At 44.1% G+C, this 16,475-nt stretch overlaps 1 protein-coding gene across 2 annotated transcripts in view; it reads left to right on the forward strand.

Annotated features, from left to right (window-relative positions):
• The window catches only part of NSD1 (nuclear receptor binding SET domain protein 1), a 57,425-nt gene that overhangs the window by 25,480 nt on the left and 15,470 nt on the right, over positions 1–16,475 (forward strand). For both annotated transcript variants that reach the window (XM_066591149.1, XM_066591150.1), the window contains exons 8-17: positions 241–386; positions 4,797–4,854; positions 6,889–6,995; positions 7,155–7,295; positions 8,074–8,197; positions 8,582–8,782; positions 10,405–10,584; positions 10,734–10,890; positions 10,969–11,174; positions 11,258–11,370. In XM_066591149.1, coding sequence (XP_066447246.1) covers positions 241–386; positions 4,797–4,854; positions 6,889–6,995; positions 7,155–7,295; positions 8,074–8,197; positions 8,582–8,782; positions 10,405–10,584; positions 10,734–10,890; positions 10,969–11,174; positions 11,258–11,370 — 1,433 coding nt within the window. The remainder of the gene's footprint in view (positions 1–240; positions 387–4,796; positions 4,855–6,888; positions 6,996–7,154; positions 7,296–8,073; positions 8,198–8,581; positions 8,783–10,404; positions 10,585–10,733; positions 10,891–10,968; positions 11,175–11,257; positions 11,371–16,475) is intronic.

Raw genomic sequence — 16,475 nt, forward strand, 5'->3', positions numbered from 1 at the left:
ATGGGATTGATTTGAAAGTGAAAGTAAAAAATAAATAAATCTCAATTTCCTGTGAATGGAAGCGGGTGGGCCAAAATTATCTCCCGTCTGCTCTACCTCCATTCATTAGCAATGATCGTTCCAGTGTAAAAGCATCTGCACCTGACAGGTTGTCCCTTGTAAAAGCACCCTTAATATATGTACATTTTTTAAATTTAATTTTTAATCTCAAGGATTTTTTTTTTTTTTTTCAAACTAAAGCACAATGTAGGAGCAGACGCAAAAGTAAGCTGATTCCCAGAGTGTGTGAATTTGATGACTTGGATGAACAGCTTGGCCTTAAAGAAGAGGAAGTGGAGGAGGAGGAGGAGGAGGAAGAAGAAGAAAATAATTTCATTCACTCTAAGGTAGTCTGCTTCAATTCTAATGTAATAAATGTTTTTATATATAGTAAGAGTATGTCATTTATCTTAAAGGCAATGTACTTAACCCCTTCCCGCCACAGCCCTTTTTTGTTCCATGTCATTGGGTGGGGAAGGGGGGGGGGGGCAAAGAGCGTGGGTATAGCTGCTGCTACTAGAAGGCGGACACTAAGCGAAAGTGTTAGCGCTTTCTACCAGCTATACCTCTGCTGCAGGCACCAAGTTAATAAGTTTTAGCTTAATTCTGTAGGAAGCAGACCTCTTCCTTCGCGGGTTTTCAATTGGGGATTCCCTTCTGGACTCAGAATGCAGGGCTAGCACTAGACTTTTCCTGTTACCCCACTCAGGACTGCTAACTGCATGGAGTCAACCACCCTATTGTATGCCTTACCTTCAGAAGAGGAGGAAACATGATCCACAGACTAAGTGGACTGTGAGCTCCCCTTCTCCATTCACCGGAGCACTCCCTCCCTCCCCAAAGGTTCGCAAGCTTAGGGGCGTACGCTACTGGAACACCGTCAGCATCCCGGTAAGTATTCAGAAACCATCTTTCACCACCACCCTTTGTGGCGGTGCTCCCATGTCGCTACCATAGCCCTACAACCTCTGACTCCTCCTCTTCCCAATCTCCAGTTGCAAGTCCGCTACATGCTGATTTTCCCTGCAGCACCCTTCCTCCTCATAGGGGTTATGCCACTTGCCTGGTGGGAGTTCTGTGCTTGTCCAGTGCTCCGCTCCCTCTGCCGACTTTCAAATGCATTTTGTCACCTAATTGGGCGTCATGCCATGATCATTGTCTTCTCCTTTGGCAACCCACAGCATTAAAGTGTACCGTGCTTCTTACTACCATTTGCGGCATTGGTCAGGTCTTCTATGCTGTCCTTTTGCGGCTTTGTGGGCCACGCTCAGGAGGAGATGGGGGGTGGAGAGTGCTTGCAGGACCATGTATTAATCCATCCCTTTTCACTGCTGTGACCTGTGGTTCTGCACGTATGATCTTTACTCTACCTGGCATATAGCTTCCTTTATCTCTCTCTCCTCTACAACAGCTCAAGCAGCAGGCCTATCACAGTCACACCATGTCTGAACCTAGGCTCAAGACAGACCATGGCTAGAACCACGCACTTCACACGTTCTCTTTGTAATGCCAAATTGTCATGTGGACAGTCTGAACCGCTCTGTGCTAATTGCCTTCCATCAAAACAGGCTACCAGTGATCCATCTACTGGTCCGCCCTAACCCAGTTGACTGCTAAGCCGGAACGGGTGCCCTCTGTCACAGGCTGCCTGGACGTTTCTAAAATATTGAAGACCGTAATTGCTAAACAAGCCATCCCGAAGGAGAAGACTCATCCACCAAAGACTCCTCCTGTGGAAAACCCAAAAAGCGGTCTAGGCCATCTCACTTGCAACAGTCCTCTTGAATCACTAGCGTCATCTTACTTTCCAATTTCTCGATTCTGAAACGCCCGGGTGAGCCACATCTCCGATGCTGATGTCTGGAAGTCTATGCCATAGTTTAACTGTTCTCCTGACCGTTTCTGTCTACTTCATGCATCAACGCCTCGGGTCAGGTCATATGCTTCTTTTTGCCCAGGGTATCATCATTCCGGTTTCCCAAGCAAAGCATTTCACAAGGTTTTAGTCTAATCTTTTCATGGTACCAAAGGGGGGCGAATCCGTACGCCCCGTTCTGCATTTGAGAAAACTGAATCAATATGTAAAAGTCTGTCATTTCTGCATGGAGTCACTGAAGTCTGTAATTGCCTTCATGGAAGGAGGGAAATTCTTCTCGTCTGTTAACATCAAGGCGTATACCTACATGTGCCCATCTGCAAAGCGCAGCAGTGTTATCGCAGCTTCGCAGTTCAATCTGAACATTACCAGTTTGTGGCTTTGCTGTTAAAGTTGGCCATGGCTTCCTGGGTGTTCATGAAAGTCCTGATGTTAATGATGGCTCTTCTGCACTACTAGGGGATTGCAGCTATCCCCTATCTTGAGTTAATTCTGGTGAAGTGGCCTTCATGATTGGCCGCTCTGGAGAGTCTCCAGATCACCCTGGACATTCTCTGTCCCTGTTGGAGTGAATTAACTACCCAAAGTAGTCCCTCTTCTTATCTTGGCGTCTGGGTTTTACTCGGCCTTGCCTCCGACACAGTTTGTAACCATGTTTTGTTTCCATTGCAGAAACTTTATTGCCTCTAGGTGCAGGTGTGCTTCTTGCAGACACAGAATCCTATCCCTATTCAGCATTGCATGAGAGTCCTGGGATTGATTGTCTGTTTACTCGAGGGGATTCTCTTCGGCGAATTTCACTCCCAACCTCTCCAGTGGACAATCCTCTCTCGATGGATGGTCACTCTATTAATTAAAACATCTACCTCAGATGCGTCGACTCTTCTTGCAGTAGTGGCTGGATTCCCCTTAAATTCACTGGGGGTGACTCTTTCTGACACTTCAATGGATGGTACTCGCCACAGACGGGGAGGTACACTACAAAACCTCACAGCGTAAGGATTTTGGAAAGTTCAAGGGAAAGTCCATCTTAATAAATGTGTTGGAGCTTCAGCCCATACTACTCTTGATCCATCATTTCGCACCACAGCTTACTGGGTTTCCCAGTCCGTGTCCCAATGGACAACGAGTTGGTGTTCATGTACCTAAATCATCATGGGGGCACCTGCAGTACAGCAGTCAGGGCGGAAGCAGAAAAAATACTAGTACGGGCGGAAGCCCAACTCCCAGTGATATAAGCAGTCCATATATCGGACATGGACAACGGCCTAGCCGATTTTCTCAGCAGTGCGAGTATTGACCCGGGAGAATGGGAACTGCATCCTGACTTGTTTTGAGACCTTTGCACAGATGGGGTCTCCCAGCCATCGCATGATTGTGTCCGGAATCAATTGCAAGCTTCTAACCTTTTTGTCCAGGTTGCGGGACTCACGAGCTTGAGTGGTGGATGCCCTTGTAATTCAGTGGACAAGCTTCCCTACGTATTTCCTCCATTCCCGTTCATCCCTTGACGACTCAAAAAGATGAAACTGGAAGGTCTTCCAGTGGTCTTGGTGGCTTCAGACTAACCTCGACGAGCCTGATACGCAGTTCAGGTCAAACTACTCATCAACTCCCAGTGGCACCTCCCCCTTCAATACGATCTTCTCTTACAGGGACCCCTCTTCCATCAGAGTTTAGCCACTCTTCATTTAACGACATGGCAGTTAAAGCCGCAATGCTCGGAGCCCGTGGTTTTATGGAATTCGTTATCCAGACTATACTGAAGGCTTGGAAGGCCTCATCCTCTCAGCTTTACCATCGAGAGTGAAATGCTTTCTTCCTCTGGTGTGAACAACAGTTCATCCCTTGTGCTTTTCTCTGTCCCAACTACTGGTCCTTTTAAAGAACTGAGTCCCAAGCCCATGTCAAAGCCTTCCTGGAGAAAGGTCAGATATCTGCCGCCTTTATTCTTTTTCAGTGTCATGCACACTTTCGTACAGGTAATTGTGCACTTCACCCATCCCTACCATTCTCCAGTTCTGCCTTGGGACCTTTAATCTGGTTCTAGACTCCTTACATTTGCATCCCCTCAAGCCTCTGCTCAACATCCTAGCTTCCATCCTGGCCTGCAAGGTGGCGGTTACCTCCATTCCCCGGGTCTTCAAATTCATAGTCTTGTTGGCCGAGCTTCCCTTCACCCTACTGCTTCAGGACAAGGTGGTCCTCTGTCCTGTGCACACCTTGTCAAAGGTGGAATCCATATCCAGGAGGACATTTGTTCTACCCTCTTTCTGTCTTTCAGACTCTCACCTGAAGGCACGTGCTCTCCATAAGTTGGATTTAGTTAGTTCTCTGTGAACTTGTCTCAGACGTGTGCCTTTAGGCACTCCGACCCTCTTCGTGATTTTCGATTGTCTGAGATAAGGCCTTATGACTGTCCGAGAACATTTGTTCCAGGTGTCGCAAATGGTGTTCTACTGTTTAATTGTTCACGGTTTTCATTCTGCGCAGCTTCTCGTACTGCCTGCATACCAACTGATTAGATTGGTGCTGGTAGGAGGTGCTAACTCTTTTGCTTAGTATCAGCCTCCTAATAACAGCTACACCCACAGTCTTTGGCTGTGCCCCCCAATGAACGTGGCAAGAGAGATTTTATAGTAAGCAAGGGGAAAAAAAAACTTTTAGCAACAGCCAGAAGTGGGTTCTAAGGGAATGGGAAATATAAAGGATGAGCTTCTAATTCTCTTTCCTGATTCGATCCTTTTCTTTGGCTCAGAGACTGCCATAAAAACAACCATTATTTAAAACAGCCCTCATGGTGGCTTTTCTGTTTTTGTTCTGTTTTCTTTTTTCTGTTTGTTTTTCCCTTCACTTAATTTATAATCTATTCTATTTTCAGTCTTCTGCATCCGTCACTCTCAAGAAAAGCTCCCTGAAACGTATGAGGTACCGAGCAGGTATGACCGCCTGAGCAAAACAAATGTTATATTATATTTTCCAATCACTTTTTGGTTTTACAGTTGAAAAAATAGAAATTTAGGAACATATAGCAATAGTAGAGCTCATTTAAACTGTTCCAAGACTATACAATATATTAGTGATTTGTAACTTTAGAAAATCACATGTGGCTCCATACTGTTCTTCAGAGCCTTTAACCCCTTAGTGACGGAGCTTTTTTCCATTTTTATTTTTTTCTACTCCCTTTTAAAAAATCGTAGCTCCTTAATTTATCCATCGACGTCGCTGTATGAGGGCTTGTTTTTTGCGGGCTGAATTGTATTTTTCAATGGCACTATTTATTGTACCTTTAAAAATTCTTAGCGGAGAGAAATGGAAAAAAAACGACATTCCACCATCTTTCGGTGCGTCCTGTTTCTACAGCACACAAATTGCAACAAAAACGACCTGATATTTTTATTCTATGGGTCAGTATGATTGCTACGATACCAAACTTGTATAGTATTTTTTTTTACTGTGGTACTTTAAATTTTTTTTTTTTTTAAGATATTTAATTTTTTTCAATTATTTTCTTCGGTCATTTTGTGCGCGCAATACCTTTTTTATTTTTTCGTCGACGTAGTTGAGCAAGGGCTCATTTTTTGCGGGATGTCCTGAAGTTTCCGATAGTATCAATTTGGAGTACATACGACTTTTTGATCGCTTTTTATTGCGTTTTTTCTGGGAGACAGGGTAACTAAAAAAATGCATTTCTGGCGTTCTTTATTTTTTTTTTCCGGATGACGTTCACCGTGCAGAAAAAATAATGCACTACTTTGATAGATCGGACTGTTACGGACGCGGCGATATCAAATACATATTTTGATTTTATGATTTTGATTTTTTAATAATAGATATGGCAAAAGGGGGGTGATTTAAACTTTTATAACTTTTTTTTTTTTTTTTTTTTTTTTAACAATTAAAAAAACTTTGATTTTTTTTTTTTTTTACATTACTTTGAAGTCCCCCTGGGGGACTTTAACATGCGATGCTTTGATCGCTTCTGCAGTATGACGTAATGCTATAGCATTACGTCATACTGCTTTTTTACAGGCAGTCTTTCAAGCCACCCTGTGTGGATGGCTTGATAGGCAGTCTGCTAAGGCAGCCCTGGGGCCATTCATTAGGCCCCCGGCTGTCATGACACCTGCACGGCTCCCCCGATCTCACCGTGGGGGGGCCGTGCGGGACCCCCGAACAGCGTTCGGGCGATTTAAATGCCGCTGTCAGAATTGACAGCGGCATTTAAAGGGTTAATAGCCCTGAACGGCCGAGTGCGGCTATTGCCCGCGGGTGTCAGCTGTAATAAACAGCTGATGCCCGCGCTGTATGGAGGGAGATAGCGCCGCTACCTCCCTCCATACACGTCCTGCAACAGCAGGACGTAGTTTTACGATAGGGCTGTCACTAAGGGGTTAAGTATTAAAGTAACTCACTGGTCCTGGAGACAAAATTTGGAAGACCTCTTTGATCTTCTGAGACGGCCATAGCCCCCCTCTCACTACTCAGGACACTGTGCACTCATTTGGCATCACTATGCCTAGGACAATTTGAGGATTTATTTTTGGGATAAATATTGTAGATTGAACTAAATACTTTTAGGAAACAAAACTTTGTTCTTTCCTGTTTCTGCCACTTGATCACTCGGTATGATGTACAAGGATAAGGAAGTTCTGTGTTCTGACAAAAAATAGTTACTCCTAAAGTTAAAATTTAAATTCCCCTTTTAAAATTCAGCATTCCAGTATGTGAAATGTTGCTTTGGTCATCAAAATGCCCCTGGTCATGAAAGGGTCAAAAGATTTGATGTGAGAGGGACATGATGGTATCTAGTGTGGTAGTAAACCTGAAATAAGTGCAAGCACTGACCCTGTGGGATACATTGACCTTTTCATCTTTCTATGGCTATTATGATCTTCGGCAGGGCAATAAAATTCTAATGTCCGTACATAAAACACTGATTCTGGCTCATCAAGGTCACCTGTATTTTTCAGCATCCACCAGGCTATCTGAAAACCGGAAGAGACAAAAACGACTAAGACTTGCTGGCAAATTTAGAAAGGCAAATAGCCTGATGCGTCGGGAATCTTCAAACTCTGAGGTAAGTTAAGTTGCTTTTTCAGTCATGTGTAGTCCCTGTATTAATGTGTGTTTTTTTTTATTTATTTATTTAATTTTTATTGCCAGTTTTGATCGTAAAGCACTTTGAACAAATTAGGCTTTGGTATGTTTTATCTGTACCTGTGTATTGTGTACATAGAGAGACTTCCATGAGAATGGTGCAGCCAGTCCAAGTGACACAGCTGAAGAAGGACTGGACCTTGAACATGGATCTACCTCAAAGAAGTCCCAGTTTGAGCGGGGTGGTGGAGGAGCTGCCATGAAGGAGAATGTGTGTCAGGTATACTCCAAGACGCATCTGAGAGTTTATGCTCTTCTCGGGGTCAATTTTTAATCGGATTCCAATCATAGTATTGTAAGATGCTATTGAGCATTCAGCACCCCTAAAAGCCTATGTAGAGAGGGGATTGCTTTTATGTTTCTCATTTACTATTGTTATGGTCAAGATTAAATAATATATTAAAGGGGGTGTGTAGCCTTTAACTATTCTAACCCCGATGCTTAGCGAAAAGGTGCACATACATCCTCAATAGTTATCAGATTAACGCTCAATTGGCTGAGAGCCATTTTCTGCAACTTCCCTTAAGATGGCTTGGCTGAGCGTTTATTTGCTTTATGTGAGGAACAGGGGCAAAAGCAGCCAAATAGCTTTTTTTTGGTGCTGATTAATCATGGGGAGAAACAAAGTTCGAATTCAACATGGCCGATAGTTCTTTCCCTCGACATGTATGGGGGGGGCCTCCCACAAGATAAGTCTTCCGGTCCTGCAGCTTTTAAATGACTCTTGTCTGTGTATGGGAAGGCCTTAAATGAGCAGCAACAGCATTTTTATATCATTCCTTTCAGGTTTTCCCCAAGTGTAGCACGGCTCCCATTCACTTAAGCGCCTCATTCTCATGATCTGAGGTCGGACTCCTACCGATCGTAGTGTTATGCTATACTATTAGATGGGCAAACGCCTTTACATTAGTGAATTACTGTACTGTTGGAGAGCCAATCCCGTATATATGTATATTGCCTCATTGTGGTGATATTGTAGAATGTCCTCATTTCTACAGGTGTGTGAGAAGCCAGGAGAGCTGCTGCTGTGTGAAGCTCAGTGCTGCGGAGCATTTCACTTGCAGTGCCTTGGTTTGAGTTACATGCCTCAGGGAAAGTTCATCTGCAGTGAGTGTTCTTCAGGTAAGTGGCCTGCTTAACTGCTGCTAGCTCCATCAAGGCAAAATATGATTAGGCTCACGTGGATACAGCGTTCAGTCTAGTTTCTCCTGTGGGTTGTCGCTCACAAGACTCGCAGGGTTAGCATGTATAGATTGGCCCAAGAAGCATTTCCTAGACCTGTGATTTCTAGACTGAGCTCTTGCATCCTTCCACAGCATAAACCATTTTATATTCTATGCTCAGTGGGAAATGCATGCTAAAATATTCATATATCGCCTGTCCTCTCTATTGCTACATATGATATGCAAGAGAGACAAATTGATTTATCTCTAGTTTGTATTTCTGTAATTTGATTTTATATCTAGTATTTCTAGAAATGAATTTTTTAATTCTGCTCCTTTAAAGGTGTCCATACCTGTTTTGTGTGCAAGACTTCAGATGAAGGGGTAAAACGCTGCTCGCTCCCTCTGTGTGGAAAGTACTACCATGAAACTTGTGCTTATAATTATCCCCCCACTGTTCAACTGAATAGAGGTTTCCGCTGTTCTTTACATATCTGCATTACTTGTCATTCCAACAACCCCAACAACCCATCTGCATCAAAAGGTGAGATGTCTGCGTCAGGGATTTTAAAAGAAATCAATGGACAAGTTAGTTATACTGTAAAATGTTACATTCACATTTGTAAGCAAAGTATGGCAAGAAATATCAGCCATTGACTTCAAAGACATTGAGCAAAGTTACTAAGTTGGGCTGTAAATGCTGCAGAACTTGCTGTGGAAACTTTGCAGCATTTACAGTACACGCCATGCGGAGGTGATGTCAAAAATCTTCACGTGGAGCGGAATACTTCCATACTGAATCCATAGCCTTTTTGAAAAACACTGATTCTAAATCTGCAGCCTGCTTATTTATGCTGCAGAGTTCATCCCATAAAATCCAAGGAATTAAAACCCGCAGCAGATTTGCAGCAATATACGTGGGAAAATCTGCACCATGTAGGTGTGGATTTGGCCACTGCAGATTTGCGATGCAGCTTCCCTAAGGTTATCTTTAGATGCTGCATTAAATCCGCACCAGTAAAGTGTTTCATTTCTTTGAATGGGAATCCTTTCTGCAGTCTACAAAGGGATGAATCTGCGGCAAAACAATGCTGCTTAGCTGTGGATTTCTGCCTTTTCTTTTGGAGGAAGAGTCTGAGGGGAAAAATCTGAAACGGCTTCCACTGTATGAACATACCCACAGGGCTCATGCCCATGGACATATCGTTAAAACGTTGCGGGTCATCAGTATTTGTAACACCGCATGTGGGTCACATCACATGCGTAATGCCTACATATCACATGGACGTGTGTGCATTATGACTTAAAAAAAAATAAATTCCCCGTTTAGGAGCAGGGATGTGTATGAAAATGTTTCCCATACCTAATGGACAGCTTTTCATACGCAGCCTATACAAATGTATAGGACTCGCACCACATGGGTAAACGGGGAAATACAGCACGCTGCAATCTATTTATTGTGCGTATCGATAGGCAGTGTCTATAATCACATGTGGCTAGATCAAGTAGTCCATTGACTTTCACTGATTCCATTTATCACGTATCCATCCAACGCACACGCGTGATACACGTTGAACATACAGTTGTGGACATCAGCCCTAATACTGTGTGTGTTTTTTGTTTTTGTTTTTTTTATTTTCTATGATTCAAGTTTTAAAGGATTGTCATTACCATCATTAATGTTTGACATCTATAGCTTTGGTAATGTGCATGTCTCCAAATATTGCATATCCGATAAAGGGCCATAAATATGTCAGTAGTGTGACATAAAATGTGCTAAAAAAAAAAAAAGAACTGTAGCAGACTTGCTATCTGTGCAACAGTTATCCCATAAGAGCCACCATGGAACAGTAAGGTCTCATGCCCATGGGCGGATCGGATTCCGCATGTTCTCTAATTACCCTTCTGGGTCTTCATTTTTTCCCTCTGCGGATGTGGGGGTGCGCCGCCACACATGCTCAGTGGAGAAAATCTCCTGCCTTTGAAATTGCCACTAGTGTTTTTGAAGATTCTCTCAGATCATGACCTGCTGGGGATACTGGAGGACTTGAGAAACTGCCCCATCGTATGTATTTGAAGTGAATCTGTAAATTATTGGTATACGCTCACTTGTGAATCTTCATCTTAAATTACATTTTTTTTTCCTCCTTTAATATATTGGGACAGGTCGTCTGATGAGATGTGTCCGGTGTCCGGTTGCTTATCATGCCAATGATTTCTGTATGGCAGCGGGAACCGTTACCTTGGCCTCTAATAGTATTATTTGCCCAAACCACTTTACTCCTCGAAGAGGTTGTAAGAACCACGAGCATGTTAATGTCAGCTGGTGCTTTGTCTGCTCTGAAGGTAAGTCTGCCTTGTAGTTTCCATTTCTACTTGGAATATGCTAGTTTGCATGTTTTTGTTCAGTATAATGGCTTATTTTTTCTTTGTAAACCCCTTTTTATTAGCATTTAGTGCAACATGCTGACGTTTGTGATGCCTTCTTTTGTCAGGTGGGAGTCTTCTTTGTTGTGAGTCCTGTCCGGCTGCTTTTCACCGTGAATGTCTTAATATTGATATGCCTGAAGGTAACTGGTTCTGCAATGACTGTAAAGCTGGCAAAAAGCCTCATTACAAAGAAGTAGTCTGGGTTAAAGTTGGAAGATACAGGTAATGGACTGGTTTCTTACCCTCACACTGTCCATCAATTCTGATAGTGGTCGGTAAAACATTTTTTTCTTAATTCAGGTGGTGGCCTGCTGAGATTCATCATCCCAAGACCATTCCAACAAACATCCAGAAGATGAAACATGATATTGGGGAGTTTCCCGTCTTGTTTTTCGGTTCTAAGGACTACTTATGGACTCACCAGGCTAGGGTATTTCCTTACATGGAGGGGGATGCTCTTAACAAAGATAAGATGAGCAAGGGAGTAGATGCCGTTTACAAGAAAGGTATGCTGGAAAAGGGTCAAGTTTTTGCTTTTGGGAACATTTCTGCATGTTTTTGCATTTGCAAATATGCTGCTTTTCTGTAGGACTGATGGAAGCTGCAGAAAGATTTGAAGAGCTAAAAGCACAAAAGGAAATGAGGCAATTACAAGAGGAGAAGAAAAATGATAAAAAGCCGCCACCTTATAAGCACATTAAAGTAAGTAGCACAGTGTCTGCTTCCTCCCTCACTAGTAGAATTAATTGATCCCCACACTCCTACCTAAGTATCAAAAAGATAAAATCCTTTACTCAATAATAATGAGTTAGAAATTACTGATGCATTAAAAAAGAGGATACAAAGATTTTTAGTTTTTAAGCCTCCTTCGCACGGGCGATACAGCATTGCTGCGAGAAAATCGCAGTGATATGACATCGCTGCTACGTGCGATATCGCTGTGTCTTCTCGCGGCAATACAGTGATTTTTGTAGCGCTACAAAGTTACGTGACTTTGTAGCATAACATGCAGGGATTTTGGGGGATGGGATTGAAATATAAGCCCTACCTATATAGACCTGCATCACCTCTCCTGCTCTGTCTGGGGCGCCACTGCAGCTTCTCCCCGGGTCCCAGCACTGCTTCTCTTACTTATCTTCTGGCCGGGGATTGAAAAATTCCTGGCTCCTGGAAGCACTGGCTGTGATTGGCTGACTCTTAGCCAATCACAGCCAGTACTCGATGAATGACTGTGATTGGTTAAATGACTCTGCCCCATTCACAACTCATGAAATTTTGGAAAACACGTATTGCATAAGAAAACACTCATTACACACCTTGATGAATGCCTTGAAGTGTAGTTTACACAATGTGGTCACCCTTCTCTGTGTACAGGTACCATAGAGGCTTTGCAAAAACTATCTGGTGCCAGAAAAAAACAAGCACATTCCTGCAAAAGCAAAATGGCATTCTTTCCCTTCTTGGCTCTTTTATGCACCTTAACAGCAGTTTACAAAACCATATGTGGCGTTCCGGTAATTGGGATCAATTGCATAGCAAATTGTGGGGACACTGCTACTAGCAGGTGGACACTATGCAAAAAAAAAGTTAGCTCCTCCTACTGGCTATATTCCTCCTGCAGGCATTAAGCTAATTAGTTTAAGCTTGGTGTCCGTAGGAAGCGGACTTCATCATTCACCTGTCTGTTAACCTTTTTGGATCTGTGAATACAGGGCTAGAACTGGACTCTCTCTCTTACCACATCAATCAGGGCGAACAGACTGGAGTTAACCAGTCTCTTGTCGGCATGACCATCAGAAGACTAAGGGGCATGGTTAGTGTCAGTTTGACCCTGACACACCTGCTTATAGTGGTTAGGGTCAAACTGACCACTATAGCAGGCAGGTCACGGTCAAACGAACGTGGACAATGCCTCTTTGTCTGCCAAAGGGCAGGTGTGCACAGGGGCGTGCACTGCTGGAGTCCCAGAGCGCTACGATGGAAAGGTAAGTATATTCTCCAACTGGTTAAGTATCCTCTTCCCCCTTCTCTTCCTTACTTGTTTTTCCCTCCGCCACTACTATTACCAGCACTATAAGCCCCTTCCCTCTATATGCTCCCTTCCCCCAACAGGATCTCTCTGCCTATGCTAAGAAGTTCCCAAAGTTTCGGAATCTCTTTGATTCTAACCTGGATGAGGAACTGGCATCTAAGCTCTCCTCTCTGATCAATAGCCTGATAGTTGTGGTGAAAGAGACCCTTCGGATAAAGTATCAGGCACCTTACCTTATCTGTGGAAGCCTTTTCCTTCAGCCGCCTGAGGTGTTGTCCGAAGGTCTTTCCCTCTCATACAGAGTTTGAGGATTTATTAGCCAAAGAATGGAACCTTCCCAAAAACATTTCACCAAACCAAAGTGTTTGGCTATTGAGTAGCCCTTTCCGGAAGACTTAGTTAAGAAGTAGTTGTTTTCCTCAGTGTCCTGTTCATCTAAAAACGCCACGCTGCCTGTGTTGTGAATGCCTCGTCCTTTTGGGACGTACGTTACAAACAACTGCAATCCCTTGGAAAAACGTTTTTGGAGGCAGTGAGTTTGGCACTTATCCCTGTTTTTTAATTCTACTAGGGCCAGTAGTCACTACTGAATGGGCTAAGCAACTACGTTGCCGCAATCTTTCTCTTGGTTCTTCGAAGAATTAGCAGACATTGCACAGCAGATGGACCAGGGTGGAAATTTTATCTGTGAAGCTTCCCTAGATACAGAAAGACTTGATTTGCGCATTGTCCACTGAGGTTTTCTCTGTCCGGACTCTGTGGCTCAAATCCTGGGCTGCAGATGCTGCCTCTAAGCAGTCTTCAACATGTCTTCCCTTTTGTTGCCTTGTGCCTCTTCGGCGCCAGGCTGGACGAGATTGTTTCTGAGGCCCCTGCTGGTAAAAGTTTTCATCTACCACAAAACAAAGCCAGCAGTGTTTGAACTGCATGGCAGAGGCCCAGGTTTCGTTTCTTTCGCCACTCCAGCCCCCGAATCTTGGATTTAAAAAAGTCCCTGCAGAGCCAAAACCCGAAGGCCCCCCTACAAACAATGTCCTTCCTGGCATCCCCAACCACAATTCTCCAAGTCCATATTTATTAAAACCCCCGCATTCGAGCATTTCAGATATGCCTCTCAGATGTCTTCTTTCCAATGCTCTGGCTCTCTGTGATCCCAGATGGTCCCTGACGCCATCTTTCGGCCTTTCTTAGTATCAAAAAGATAAAATCCTTTACTTAATAGCAATGAGTTAGAAATAACTGATGCATTAAAAAAACGGATACAAAGATTTTCAGGTCTTTTTTTTTTTGTTTGTTTTGTTTTTGTTTTGTTTCAACACAGCAGGTGTTAACGGAAAAAATCTGCTCACTTTTTATATCCTGATACTGTAGGTTTTAGAAATGCCCTATATGTGGTTCTTGCGTGCTACTTGTCTCCAAGCACAGTAAAGTTTGCGGAATTAAAGGGGCACCTTATGGATTTTGAGCCTCCTTTTTATTAGAATGTTCTTTTAGGCATCATTTCAAGTTTGCAGAGGCCTTGAGATGCCAAAACACAAACGCCCTCCAAAATACCCCATTTAAAAAAAACAAAAAAAAACTGTACCCCTCAAGGACCATTTTGACTCCACCAATGTCTTGCAGATTTTAACATTGGGTTGCGAAAATGAAAAACTAGCAGTTTTCACTCTGCACCATTCACAACGTATGAAATTCTGGAAAACACCTATTGCATAGGAAAAAACTCACTCCCTCTCCCAGATGTCTTCCTTCCGATGGTCTGACTCGGTTTGTGATCCCAGATTGTCCGTGCGCGTGACCTTTCGTCTTTTAAAGCTGTCACTTCACACTGGATCAGATCAGCAGTGGCAGAGACCAAGGGCAGGGAGCCGCCCTTCCATAGTACTAAATTTCTGACTCAAACAGTCGGTGCTTTTTGAGCGGGTTGCAACGGGGATTCTGCCCTTCAAATGTGTAATGCCGCCGTCACCTGGGCCTCTCTACACACCACCTCCTACTGGGTGCACACTTTTGTATCTGCTGATGCCTCTCTCGGTCAAAGAATTTCACTATTAACTGACCGCTGGGGTTGTTATATACCATTCCTTGCCCCCAGGGGACTGCTCTGGAACATCCCATGGTCTACAGCTGTGTGTCCCGATGCAGCGAACGAGAAAATACGTTTTTTTGTATTTGCTGTAAGATCTTTCTTGGCACGTTCATAGGGTACACAGACTCTGAAGATTTCACAATATCTTTCTTCTTGTTGGAGCTTTCCCTCCGGAGTTCACATTGTTCTCTGTTGTGTAGCGATCTTAAATGTTTACATTGGCGGTTTTGTCTCTTATATACTACTCGGCTGCTCCTGCTTGCATACAAAGTAATCAGCTTGGTGCCTGCATGAGGAATAGAGAAAGTAGGAGGCGCTAACACTTTTTCTGCTTAGTGTCTGCCACTAGTGGCAGTAGTTGTATTCGTGGTCTTCAGCTGTGTCCTCCAATGAACGCGACGAGATATTTAACAGCAAGTACAAAATCTTATTGCTAAAAATGTAATTTTCCACAGCTATATAACTTAAGTATAGAGATCAGCGAGCACACTCTTCCGAGCTTGCTACTCGTTCGAGTATTAGGCTACTCGAGATGGTTGGTACTCGAGTCGAACACCACGCGGTACTCGAGTCACTTTCGTTTCCCTTCCCCGCATGTTGAGCGCCATTTTCTAGACAATAAACATTCAGGGAAGGCATTACCACTTCCTGCTGTTACATGCCAGCCCTCTTTCCCCCAACAGCAGTGAGTGGCTGGCGGGATCAAGTGACCGCCGAGTACTTCAACTGGTCCCGCCCGCGGCTCGCCTCAGACGCATGCTGGCAGTGGTTAGGGAAAGCGCTGATGCTGATATAAGGAAAGTATTAGCGTAGGATCCTCTCCAAGAACCCCAATGGTCCTTCTTAGGGCTTCTCCTCATTGTGTGTATTACTGTTGTAGCTGGCTGGGAGCAGTAGTGCCCCCCCCCCCTTTTTTTTTTTTTTTTAAGCATCTAGCCCTGTGGATGCTGCCATCCTCAGGACACTGCAACGTCGGTTTCAGCTGCCAGAGCATCGACTACTGTGAGACGTGCGCTGGAATTCTACGCTGCACATGTTGGCCAGGCTGTACGAGCAGCGTAGAGCAATTGTGGAATACCAGCTGCAACATGAGCTGCGTAGTGGTAGTCAGCCTCCGCAGCTCTTTACAGAGGAGTGGGCATGGATGGCAGACATCTGCGAGGTCATCGGAAACTTTGAGGAGTCTACCCAAATGGTGAGCGACAATGCTTCCATCATTAGCGTTACCATCCCGCTGCTTTGCCTGCTGAGAAGTTCGCTGCAAAGCATAAAGGCCGACGCTTTGTGGTTAGAACAGGAGATGGGGGATGACAGTATGTGGCTTGATACCCAGACCACAATCACGTCTATATCTCAGCACGTTTTGGAGGAGGAGGAGGAGGAGGAAGAGACTGCTGGCCACACTGCAGAGGGTAGGCATGCTGCTTGCCTCTCATCTGTTCAGCGTGTATTGGCTGAAGAGGAGGAGGAGGATCCTGAAAGTCCTCCTCCTTGTGAGGACAGGGATGTGTTCCGTACTGGGATCCTGGCACACATGGCTGACTTCATGTTAGGCTGCCTTTCCTGTGACCCTCGCGTTAGATGCGTTCTGGCCAACACTGATTACTGGGTGTACACCCTTCTAGACCCACGGTATAAGGAGAACCTTTCCACTGTCATTCCCGAAGAGGAAATGGGTATCAGAGT

This window comes from Eleutherodactylus coqui, chromosome 2, assembly GCF_035609145.1.
Source record: "Eleutherodactylus coqui strain aEleCoq1 chromosome 2, aEleCoq1.hap1, whole genome shotgun sequence".
Classification (NCBI taxonomy): domain Eukaryota; kingdom Metazoa; phylum Chordata; class Amphibia; order Anura; family Eleutherodactylidae; genus Eleutherodactylus; species Eleutherodactylus coqui.